General features: G+C 44.4%; 1 protein-coding gene across 2 annotated transcripts; it reads right to left on the minus strand.

The window, feature by feature from the left end:
• Positions 1-37: 37 nt before the first annotated feature.
• On the minus strand, positions 38-11,567 carry LOC309573560 (UDP-glucuronosyltransferase 2A2-like; the record flags this gene model as incomplete). Of its 2 annotated transcripts, none has more annotated exons than XM_082282621.1 (6): positions 38-314; positions 1,553-1,772; positions 2,408-2,495; positions 2,919-3,050; positions 4,299-4,447; positions 10,832-11,567. In XM_082282621.1, 6 exons carry the CDS (start codon positions 11,565-11,567, stop codon positions 38-40), a joined length of 1,602 nt encoding a protein of 533 aa, XP_082138747.1. The 2 variants fall into 2 exon arrangements, with proteins under 2 accessions (XP_082138747.1, XP_082138748.1); XM_082282622.1 differs by lacking the exon at positions 10,832-11,567 and adding an exon at positions 5,937-6,660.
• Positions 11,568-12,430: the final 863 nt, after the last annotated feature.

Genomic DNA, 12,430 nt, shown 5'->3' on the forward strand with positions numbered 1-12,430 from the left:
GCCAAGGAGAAGAAAACTGCTGGTGGGAACAAGATGTCTATTCTTTCTTCCTCTTTGCAATCCTGCCACATCTTCTACAACAACATAGGCAGCACTTGAAAAGAATGAAGACAACAATGGCCGTACAGGTGAACAAGAATGCCAGAACATCCAGGGAGTGGTACTGGTACCAGGTGAGATGGTGAGCAGCTGGTCTCAAGTGCTTTGCTCCTTTGTGACGCATGACAAATTCAATCCAGAAGACAGCTCTGTCCAGAGGCTTAACGGGCTGGTCATGCTGTATCTTGGATAACTTCAGAGCATTTTCCTTATAGCTGGGGAGAAAAAAGAAGAAACCAAAGAGATTTCTCACTTATTCCTGAAACAAACCATTCAGCACCTGGCAGTCCTCTTGGAGGTAGACAGCCTTGCTTTTACTTTCATCAGTCTTATTTAAATATATTTGAAACGGGTCCAATTTATTCCTGTATGCATAAAATTAGGTTAAGAATAGTCATAGAGAAAGCCAGTATTTTCCAAAGAAAAGTTATTCAACAATTTTGCAGATACTTCTTTTAAAAAGGCAACATGGAAACATGTGCAGCATTTTCTGTTCCAATATAATAGTGTGCTGATTTGGGCTAGGATAGACTTAACTTTCTTCGTTAGTAGCTGGTAGTAGCTATGTTTTGGATCTGTGCTGGAAACAGTGTTGAGACAATAGGGATGTTTCCCTTACTGCTGAGCTTATACCAAGGCAAGGCCTTTCTGGCTCTTACACCACCCCACCAGCAAGGAGGCTGAGGGTGCACAAGGAGTTGGGATGGGACACAGCAAGGAAAGCTGATCCCAGCTGACACAAGGAGATCCCAGACCATATGGGGTCATGCTCAGTAGTAAAACTAAGGGGAAGGCTGGGGAGGCCACATGTACCAGCTGCCATCCAAGGTTGTTATAGATCACCTCCACCATGGCTGACTCCCTCAGATACTAGATACCTCCACAAGTGCTGGTCCATTTGTCTCAGGAATTTGCAAGTTCTTACTTGAAAGTCCTTCACACTTAATAGGAGTTGCTGCCAAAGACTGAGGACTTCTGCATTTTTTCCAATCCCTTTTTCAGTGGCCTTATCCTTAGCAAGGGATCCCAGCCAGGCTTCCTTATCCTATAAGTCCTGACTGATAGGTATGGTAACCTAAGGACATTGCTAAGTCAGGGTAGGAGAAAGAACTGTTTTGACTACAGGCAGAGAAGACCTAATAAAATTAGAATTGTCATTCAGAGCCCCCAGAGGATTTACATTAGCAGAGAACTGTCTCAAATGCTCCTCTGAGCTTTCCAAGAACTGTTTTTCTCAAAGCAGTCATAAAAATGTAGTATAAGGAAAATCAAATTACTGATGTCTCCTTTTTGAGAAATGCTGATTCTCAGAAGTGAAAGATAGTTTTCATCTGAAACCCAAACTTCAGCTACTCTGCATTTTCCACTCCCAGAAGAGCCAGCAGAATTTCTCATATCAGCAGCCCAGGATTTTAATAACCTCAACCTACTGTAAGGCAAGAACAAAACTCACGTGGAATTTTGAATGACTGTGTTCAGTGCATCAACCAGGTCCTGCGTCTTCATTGTGTTGAAATCCACCTGAACTGCAGCCCCTTTTGCTACCATGTGGGCAATGTTGTCGTGCTGGTCGGCAAACATGGGAATCCCAACCATTGGGATCCCATGGTAGATGGCTTCATAGATCCCATTGGTCCCACCATGTGTGATAAAGGCCTTTGTCAAGGGATGTCCTGGAACAGGGAAGGAGAGGTGCGTGTTACAGCAGCTCTGGCTGACTGCATTCACTGGGATGTGAGCACTGCATAGAGGGGCCAGTGCACTGCTAGAGAAGGGAACAGCCCTAACCTCTGGATCAGCAGCAGACCTCGCTTGCTTAACTTTCACACAGTCATACTTATTTTAACACGTGAATCAGCACGGCCCTCCAGACTACCCCAGAGTTACTGCAGCCCTTCTGCTCTTGTGCAGTGCTAGTTTTCACACAGTATCAGGTTCAGAACAGCCGCTGCTTCATCCTTGCTTAGGTCAAGCATTTTGAAGAATGAGCCCTGGAGATGAGCTGCAGAGGCCAAATCCAGCTCCAGAATACATCTCTACTCTTTACAGAGTACATCTCTACTTTATCTCTTTATTCCTGCCTATGGGTGCTTTTGAGCCCTTCCACACAACTGCCACCAAGCTCTGTAAGTCAGAGCCTTTTAGGAAGTTAAGGCTCCCAAGAGCAAAGCTCTGCAGCTTAAGCTGTGAAAGGAAGTTACCCACAAGCGTTACATGGTTCTGTTGCCTGAATTAACCATTCTAGTGGAAAAACAAAGGAAACCGTTTTTCCAAGGGCGCAATCCATCCCAAATAGAATCAGTCTCACCAAGCAGATCATTTTGTGGTATCCAGTCATAAATCCTGGTGTTGGAGCCCAGAGTTTCTGGTTTTTTCCCTTTGTACCTCCAGAGGACCTTGAACAAAAGAAGAATAAGATAAACATGCTGCATGTGATGTGCCTTTCTGTATTATTATGTGTAATTTAGGGCTTTATCTCAAACCCACATACCTTTTCCCAGTAATTCAAATATCTTTGGCTCCAGTTGAGCTCTTTGATTGGTTATTATGTGCTAATTATTAAAAATGCATGGAGTGAATTTTGTATTTTGGCCTGTAGATGCACCTCCACGTGATTTGGTTCAGAGGAGGTGAAACACCAGAACTCCCCATGAAGTAACTCAGCAGTCTGTCCTGAGAGAGAGCCCAGCTTCCTGGCTGTATCACATACAGCAGGGATGCAGGTGAAGAACAGGCCACTCCAAACATAAAAGGCTCACTGAGAGCAATGGGAGTGAAAAAAACAAGGCAACTTGTTTTAGGCTTGAAAAGAAATTCACCTTTTGTGGAAGCTGGCTGAGGGCTTTGGCAATCACATTACTTTTTTCATCACTTAGGTTGTAGACCATTGACCCAAGAGTAAATACGATGACACCATGTTCGCCTGAGCTCTGAACAAATTCTTCCATTTCCTAGGAGAGGCAGAAAACATACCAGGGGTAATTACACAATGCAGATTACACAGATTTCTGTATGAATAGAGAGCATTACCTTTTCAACTTATTAAGGAAATGGTGGTGTGAGCACCTCCTGACAGAAGGGCATGACAAAGACAGACCTGGCCCTGTGGAAAACAGTCAGTTTCTCCCTAAGGAGGAGCAGGACAAGTTGAGACAGGTGACAGATGCTTTGTCTTTTTGAAAGCAAGTTTCATGATACATTTCAAGCAGCAGGAATGAATCCTGGCACTATCAGGAGCAGGCCATACATACCCTGTGATACCCTCCATAGGATGGTCATGATTCTGGACTTTCCTGGAACAAGTACTTTGCATTACATAGCTCTGCTGAAAACTGAGAGGGTGTTTCAGCATCCTGATGACACATTCACTGAGTTGGTACTGTCACTTTGTTAGTAAGACAGTTCTCATTTCTTACAACACACCACATTACTCAAAAGATTTTCTACAAATTAGAGCAATAGGTTTTCCTGTTCCTTTTATTAGTGTTACGTAAACTGGAGCAGTAACATGCAAAAGAGAATGGTTATCCATTTTCCCCAAGCTCAACCCCTGCTACAGGGGAGTGGGAAGAGAGTTGGAAGGCTTCTTTTAGGAGACAATTTGCACTGAAGATGGCCTATATCTTCCAAGGCTCCTACAGGAATGATAATCTACACCAGAGCTTGTCATGTTGTCATCTTCAGTATTTGGGAGTTTCAAATTCCACCTGAATACTGCGATTCACAGCAGAGTATAGGCTGGAGATGCTCAGTGTTTTACTCCCTTAAGGTGTCTTAAACTAAGGTACAATAGAAAAAGTGTTTATCACTCATCTATTTCTGCAAGTTTTGACCCATTTTACCTAAAGAATTTGTCTTGCCACTGTGCCTTTTGGCATCAGGTATGTCAATGTTATCATGGGCTGCCAAGTCTGTATCTTGGAATTAAATCTTACACTTAAGTGCCCTGAGGTAGCACCTATCTTTCCTAAAACAGACACTGTATTACCCCATGCTGACATCAGCTATCCTCTTTTAATACAGCAGGCTGCAAACTCAGCCCTCGGTTTGCACAGGATGCTAAATAGTTCCATGCTCCCCAGCAGCACCAGAGCATCTTCTTACGAATTAGCTTTCTCAGGACATGGTTTGCATGGTTGATCAGGGAAAGAAACAGTCTTTGTAACAAACTGGCCAATGGCAGAACAAAGTTGGGATACCTTTGGTAATGGTTTTGCAGGCTGGCAATGAAGTCCTCCCACAAACTCAAAGTTGGGCAGGAAAGGGCGTGGAAATTCAAAATCCCAGTATGTTCTGATTAACCATATCTCTGCTTTCCCCATCGTCTCACACAGGGTTGTGGGCCTTCCTGTGGACAAGGTGCAAGAGGTTTACAACATGCATGGGAGTGACCTTGTTTGCTCTAGATTGTGAAACAGGAGCCTTACCTTTGTCTTTTGGCACTCCCAATCAGTGTAGTTTATCAAACCATGCATGAAATGAAAACATCCACAAATCCGGACCTATTCCGTGCCCTGCCCCATGTTCAGCTTTAGCAAGTGCCCATGAGCAAGGTAATACAATCTTTAAAAGGATTTTGAACCTTCAGAATTGCTTTAGAGCACTACAATCAAGAAGCATTTAATGTCTAATATAGAAGTGCAATTCTTGTAGTGCTGAAAGACTTCGTTACCTGTGCTTGTAATAAAAACACACTTTGGGGAAGAGAACAATCACACAAAATTTAGTTCCAAATAAAAAATAAATGAATCACAAAGTGATGATCACCTGTCAGGGAGAGGGAGAGTTTAAACAAAGTTCTGTAGCATTTTTCAAATGGTGACTCATTTAGTGGCTGCTCTGACAACAATAAAAGACAGGTACAGACATCTCTAGTTTTCTTGAAGACTGGGTCAGCTGCTTCTGACACATACTGGGAAAAATTGGCCAACTTCATAGAAAGTTTTAATGTCATTTTATACAAAATCCAATGTTTCTAGAAATCCATCTGAAAAAAAATCTAATAGTAATCTGATGTTTTATAGCTTCCCATTTGGAAAAATATATATTCTTAGGTAAATGTTGCAAGTTGTCTTTGCAGTATTTTCTCCACAAAGTGAAACTGGGGAGTAAAAGGGTTAGAAGTATTGACAAATTCCAGCCTAATGCAAGCAGGAATCAAGCTAAATAAGCAGCATGATAAAAATGATCTGTAGGGCATCATATACTACTTGGTAAGTATAATAATCTACACCAGTAAATTTTTCTTTAAATTAAAGAGCAATGAGTCAGTTACAAGGTTGCTGATTTGAAAATTAAGTCTGCATTACAAGTAGAGTGATATAAAGGTGTAATTAAGTCTTTATATGGTATTTAAAAAACCAACCCAGGGAAGAAGTACTAGTTTTCAGAGCACAGACATGTTCTTTGCAAATGCAGGAAGAGATTGGACAACAACGGAAGAGATGCCCTTGTGTTTGCTGTTCACTCGTTATCTGCCTAAACTTAGATACCCTGGACAAAATTCAAAGTCCATTGAACTAAAAGGTCTCTTTAATAGACTTTGAGTCATGCCTGAGTTGTACTACGTTGGAACAAAATTTTCAGGTATGTTGTAGTTTAAGGAGACTATTTCAAACTCTGAATGGTGGATGAAAGGGAAAGGTGACACCATTCATTGTTTGAGAATCTGAACTCACACTCCACATCCTGCATTATGTACAGTTGCAAGATACTTCAGGATTGCCACCTCTGCTGGCCTTTGAGAAAGCGTATTTTGAGACAACAGCATTGAGGTTCCAGAGCATTCAAAAGGCACAACCTATGCAAGAAAAGAAACCACTCAACAGCTGCCTTACCTAAGACATTACTGTAGTACCCATCCCATTCATCTCGCCAAAACTTCAAGAAAAATAAATCCGTGCAAAAGTAAAAGAGGAAGTTCCGTAGTCTTTCCATAAAGGACATCTGATGTGTCAGCCCCATTGTGCTAGCGGGCACATAGGAAGGTGGGGATGGGAGCCCACCACACAGCCGCTCTACCACATTGCCATCAGAGAAACGGAAGCTGTAGACAAAAGGGATCTCTAGGATTTCTGCTACGAGCTCCCCGCCTATAGACAGGGGGTCAGCGATCAGAACATCAAACTTGGCCTGCTGCAGCTTTGCTATCAGGCGAGAGTTCATCACCACAGTGTCACAGGTCTGCTTTGACATATTGGTAAAGACCTCCAGTTGCTCTTTCATCGACCACATGATCTCCCAGGGGAAGAGATTAGAAGCTTCATTCATCCAGAAATTGAGGAAGTCCTCCATGGAGGCATCCAGGGTCTCCTGGCTAAAGGGGACTTGCAAGACTTCAAATGTGAAAGGGGAAGAGGTGTCGTGGTAGTTGATGAGCAGATTGCTTGAGGGCACCAGCACAGTCACTTCATGGCCCCGGAGAACGAGCTCTTGCAGAAGCACTTTCACATTGATCCAGTGACTGGCATCGGTGGGCCAGACCACCACCCTCCCACAAAAACCAGTGCTGCAGCAGCATGCATAGGCCCAGAGTAGCCAGGGGAACTTCGGCCCCAACATCTCAGCATTCCACGTACAAGTCTGGTCTGACCGAACTGGAAGCAATTCACTGCTTCACTGTGCAAACACTGTAGAGCCAACCAATTAAAAGTGGCATCTGTTTGGTGATTAGACTGGTAAACATGACAAGATTGGTAAATGTGGCAAGAGGGAATGTTGTAACACAAAACAACACTCACGGGAGGACTGGGCAAGCAGCAAATCCCATTCTGGAGTGTCCTGCAGAGCCACAGCTTATCTCAAAACTACAGCAGCTCCTATCTGCTCACCACAAAGTGCATTTTGCAGCATGTGAAGACCAGAAGCCTTTCCCCTGTGCTGTGGTTTAATCTTGATAGGCAGCTAGGCACCACAGAGCCTCTAAATCTCCCACGGTAGGAGGAGAAAAGGAAGGGCAAAAGTTAGAAAACTCATGGATTGAGACTGAGACAACTTAAGGAAACAAAAAAGGAAAGAAAGAAAAAAAAAGAGCAAGAAAAGCAAATGATGCAAAAAGAACAGATGCTCACTACCAGCCAACCAGTGCCCAGTGAGTCCCTGAGAAACAGCAGCCCTGACAAACTTCATCCCCATATCTTTTATTTTGTTGAGCACAAAATCATCATGGGCTTGGGTGAACTGGGGTCAGCTGTCCAAGCTGTATCCCCTCCCAACTTCTTGTGCATCCCCCACCCCCTCACTGGTGGGGTGGGGTGAGAGGCAGAAAAGGCCTTGACACTGTAAGCACTGCTCAGCAGTAATTAAAATATCCCTGTGTTACCAACACTGTTTTCAGCACAAATCCATCATGCAGCCCAAGCAAGCTAACAAAACAGATATTGCACATGGAGCCTTAAATGCTAAACCCCACAGTTCACAATAAAAAAAGACACCACAAGATCCAAATAGCTCTGAAGGTTACATAGCAGACACCAAACCATGCTTCAGCCAGCACAAGATTTTCTAGTCTCTGTCATCATAACATGATAAGCAACACAAACACACAGCTAGGTACTCTTAAGGTAGGATACCTTAACAACTTAGCTCTCTCAGCAGAATTACACCTTACTAGTGAAATATAAATAAAAACACTTTAAAGTCTCATATTGAAATATCCATTTTATCTCCCTAGCAGCAATGCATATATGTTTGGCCTGTTTCCTTTCAAGCATTACTATAATTGCCTAGAGCAAAAATGGGAAAATAGTTATACAAATATTATTTTAAAAAATTTTAAAACCACTCACAAATAAATACAACCATCATCTAATAGGTTTTAGACACTTTCAGAAAAGCAAAGAACCATGTCTCTGCAGAAGGCCTTTTATCACTGAATTGGGGCTCCTCTGATCCTCCCTGACTTTTAAAGGTTCAGAGGAGGATATTAATCTCTCATTTTGAGACAAGGTAGGAAGCAAGAAGTATGCTAGGGGAGAAAAAGTGCTAGTGTTTGGTGGGTATATAGTATTTTACTGTTCTTAGTGTTTGTCATGATTCATCTATGAATATGACTAATGAGCTCTGTTTCAAGTGCTTTAGCACTGTTTTACAAATCCTGGAAGTACCTGTACAGCTGTACCAGTGTAGCAGGTGAGGATTAACAGGCAATGTTTGTACTTGCCTGGATTGTTTGACTTGATGCAGGAATTTTGAAGGAAGGAGAGTGAATTTGGGGCTGTCTTGCTCCTGATTTGTGCCTTAATCTCTCATGTCTGGGTATTTACTCTTGTGTGTACAGCAGATGTAATTTCTGGAAAGAGAGCAGCCTTACCTAAAACTTCACTGTAATTGATCCCAGCTTCCCCAGATAATGTAATGAAATATGAAATCCTGCAGAGCATAGCTGAGGAGGTTTTTTAGTCTTTCCCAGAAGGTCATCCTATCTGTCAGGCTGGTTAGGGTGGTTGGTACATAGGAAGGAGGTGCTGGGAGTGTTCCACAGAGCCGTTCCACTGTGTTGCCCATGGAGAACCGGAAGGTGTACACAAAGGGGATACCCAGCTTCTCAGCAACCAGCTCCCCACTGGGTGACAGTGGGTCTGCCAAAAGGACATCGAAGGCGGATGCCCTCAGTCTTTCCATCAGGGCCTCATTCTTCACAACTCCATCACAAATGATTTTGGTTATGTTCTTCATCTGGTATATCTTTTGAGCTATCTTGTAAGCACCTTTCCAGACAGGTAGCTCTCTCTCCTCGTAAAAAAAAAAGTATAAAATTTCATCCATTAAGTCAGTCATCTCCTTCTTGGTGATCGGCACCTCAATCACCTCAAACTGGAAGGGTGAGGGCTGTGTGGGATTGAGGATGAGGAAGCATGAAGGCAGCAGCACGGTCACCTCGTGGCCCCGGACCACAAGCTCCTGTAGTATGTGCTCCATGTTCAGCCAGTGGCTGTTGTCAGCCGGCCAGACCAACACCTTCCCCCCGGACCCCCAGCCCAACACGGCCAGCAGCCACAGCGCTGCCACCTCCTTCCCTGCCATAGCCTGCCCTGTGTGGCAATGCCCGCGGCCTCCCTTCAGCGGAAGCAGTGAGGCTCCCGAAGTGGGCTGAACCTGCGTGACACTGCCTTGATCCCGAGGGTAGGGAGCCAAACGCAGGCGGTGTGAAACCGTCTACTGCATGATAGCATGTTTCATATCACGTTTTCCTAGGGGACAAAAAAGGTGACTGGCACCAGCTGGCACCCTCTGGTGGTAAACAGCTTCCTGAAGCTGGAAGATGTGATTCCTCCGGAGCAGCAGGGAGAGCCGCCAGCCCTGGGAGGCGCAGTCCAGCGGGGATTGTACCCTGTTGGTAATCCCGTCCCCCCTGCCTGTCTAACTACAGTCTCTGTGTTACTTGTTTGGTAGGAGAGCTGGCTTTTTTATTCTTCTGGCTCTTTGAAACACAGCTGGGTAGCCAGCAAAGATGTTCCCTGACTGTATGGGCACCCTCTTGCTTTTATAGAGCCACTGAGTATCCCTTTAGAACAGACGTAAAATGATGATCCGGGGCTGCAGCCAAAGAGTTGCATCTCGAAGTGGATGAAACTACACAGCAAATGACTCCAGTATCAGAGTAAGACTAGTCCTCATGTGAACTTGTCTCTTCCAGAGCATGCACCATGGGAGATCAGGAGGGGATAGTGCAGGCTTCCTGCCTGCCACTAAGTGCCAATTATGCACTATAAATTGAACCAGAAAATCCATTAAACAGTTTTATTTATATGGTCTCTCCTGATGTGCCATTAGGAAATAGTGTAAGTTCTCTTTTCTGTGCTAAAAATCATTATTACAGTATTTCTGCCCAGTGCTGTTACACAATGATTTCCTAATGTTGTTGTCCAAGGCTTTTGGCATGGTTTCCATGCTGCCTAGAGGATGCTTTCTGGGACAAAAATGCAGGTGTTGGAAACAGCTGGATTGTGAGAAGATACCAAGCTGAGATACCTTATCTACTGTACACATGTCACCAGCTTGGTGTACTTGTGGAGTCTTGCAGCATGCAGGTATTTGCAGGCAATTGAACCCTGAGAGATTTGCAAAAGGTCTTTTTGAAGAGCTTAATGTGAGGGTAGTAGAAATGACATGTGATGAATAAACATATTTTTCTGCATAATCACTCAAAAGAATCACACAGAAGAAAAGCCTGCAGGGAAGGACTTGTTGTTTTCACTGTTTGCTTGTGGGTGGGAGGGTATGTTCTAAATAAAACTTGTTTTGTGCAGAGAGAATTGGTTTTATATGACCAGTGACATAAGTGAAGTCTCTATTATAAAGCCACAGTGCATTTAAGTATTGCTACTGAGGGTGGCAAGACTGGCTTGTATTTCACCAGGTCTCCCCTCCTTGTTATGGTCCTTTGGATGAGGGAAATGTCTCTGTTCTTGGCTGCTTTCTGTGCAAGCAGTCACCCTTGCTGAGTGCCCTGTATAGTGTGGAAGTCGTGTGAAACTCCACACTAAAATTAATTATAACAAAAGTCAAATCCATCAATTGGGATGACCCTGATCCTGTCTCAGTGCAATGGCATAGAAGCAGAGCACCCTGACTGATGGTGGCTCATGCCTTTTTAGGGACATAATGACAAACACAATGACAAACCTCTTGCTGACCTCTCCCTTGACTTTGCGACCCTGGTGGGTTCCTAGCTCTGCAGGCCATAAGGATGGACTCTGTATAACAAGAAGTGACATATCAGAAGACTTACCTAAGATCTTGCTGTGGTAGTTATCCCACTGTCCCCAGAAGCTGTGGAAAGTGTAGTCTTGCACATAGTAAGACAGAAAGTTTTTTACTCTCTCCCCAAAGGACATGCGGTCAGTGAGCTCAGACAGAGCTGCAGGTGTGTAGGATGGTGGTGCTGGGATCTTGCCACAGTGCCTTTCCAGACCAAAGGCTGGGGAGAAACGTAGTGAGTAGACAAAGGGAATGCCCAGCTTGAGAGCCACGAGTTCCCCACAGGGGGTGGCCGGGTCTGACAGTACCAGGTCAAAGCCAGACCCCTGCAGACGAGACAGCAGCTCTTGGTTGGTCAGCACTGCATCACACATGATCATATTCATCTCCTGCCAGCCTGTAAAGAGTCTTGCCATCTCCTTGTAAAACTGCCAGTAGGTCAAGGTGGTCGGCCTGTTGTTGAGCCATAGATTCACTATTCCATTAATCAGGCTCTCAGGGACATCTTTCTCAAAGGGCACATTATAGATCTCAAACTTCTTCATGGCGTTAGGCTTGGGTTCAATGAAGAGGGAAGCGTTGGATGTCAGGACGGTAAAGCTGTGCCCGCGGCGGATGAGCTCCTCTAAAATTACATTCATGTTCAGCCAGTGGCTGCCTTCTGTTGGCCAAACCAGTACCTTCCCACAGAAGACAGGCCCTAGAAGAGCAACCTGAAAAAGGAGCAGCTGGAGGTATTTCTTTGAGCCAGTTGTTTTCATGGCCATGGCAGAGTCAAGGGTTAGATAGTCTGGAAATTTTCCCTTCCAGTTGGGAGTGCTGCACCTTTGTGTTGTGTTTGATGGCTCTTTACTAGTGCTCTTAGCAGAAGTGAGAGTTTGCTGTTGCACAGGTAGTGCCTTTATAAACCGTGTTTGGTCTGAGCTCTGAAAAGAAGAAAAAAAGTTTGGTGAGTCACTTTTCCCTTTCTGCCTTCTACCCTGTTGGTTTCCCCATGAGGGAGCTCCTTTCCTTTGCTAGGAGGATGACAGAAATCCTCACTGCTGTCAAAGGAGCCAGTCCCCTGTGACTAAAACAAATCCCTTGCATTTTTGCCATGAACTAGTGATGCCAGAAGCAGGCCAAGGAATGAGAGGCCACAGGGCTGGCTTGGAAGTGGCATCTTTTTTCAGAGTGAGACGCTAAAAGTGCTGGTATTTTCTGTGCTGAGAGGAGTCAAATCCTTTGGTTGATGATAATGCAAATAATAACATGCAATTTGTTCTCATAGGTGACTGGTAGCTTGCAACTGCTCCCAGACAACTTTTAACACAGGGAGTCCATTGCTACTGCCTGCGTCACATCACCACCAACCTGGTTGTATTGTGGGCTCAGTTTGGGTGTGTAAACATGGGCCTGGGCCTCTTCTGGGCCCTAATGGTACTAAAGAGCAAAACCTACATCTTCTGAGATGGCTGTCACTTGGAAAGTTGTCCCTTGAATATAAACACCATGCCTGGAAGCAGCTCTTTAACCACCTGCAGCCAAAATGACAACTAAAACCCACGCATATAATGATACACTCAATCCAACACAATTTGGGGAACAAATGCCATGCAGCAAAAAACTCTTACCTAGCAGAGTCTTCCAA

This window comes from Coloeus monedula (assembly GCF_965178545.1).
Source record: "Coloeus monedula genome assembly, chromosome: 5".
Classification (NCBI taxonomy): Eukaryota; Metazoa; Chordata; class Aves; order Passeriformes; family Corvidae; genus Coloeus; species Coloeus monedula.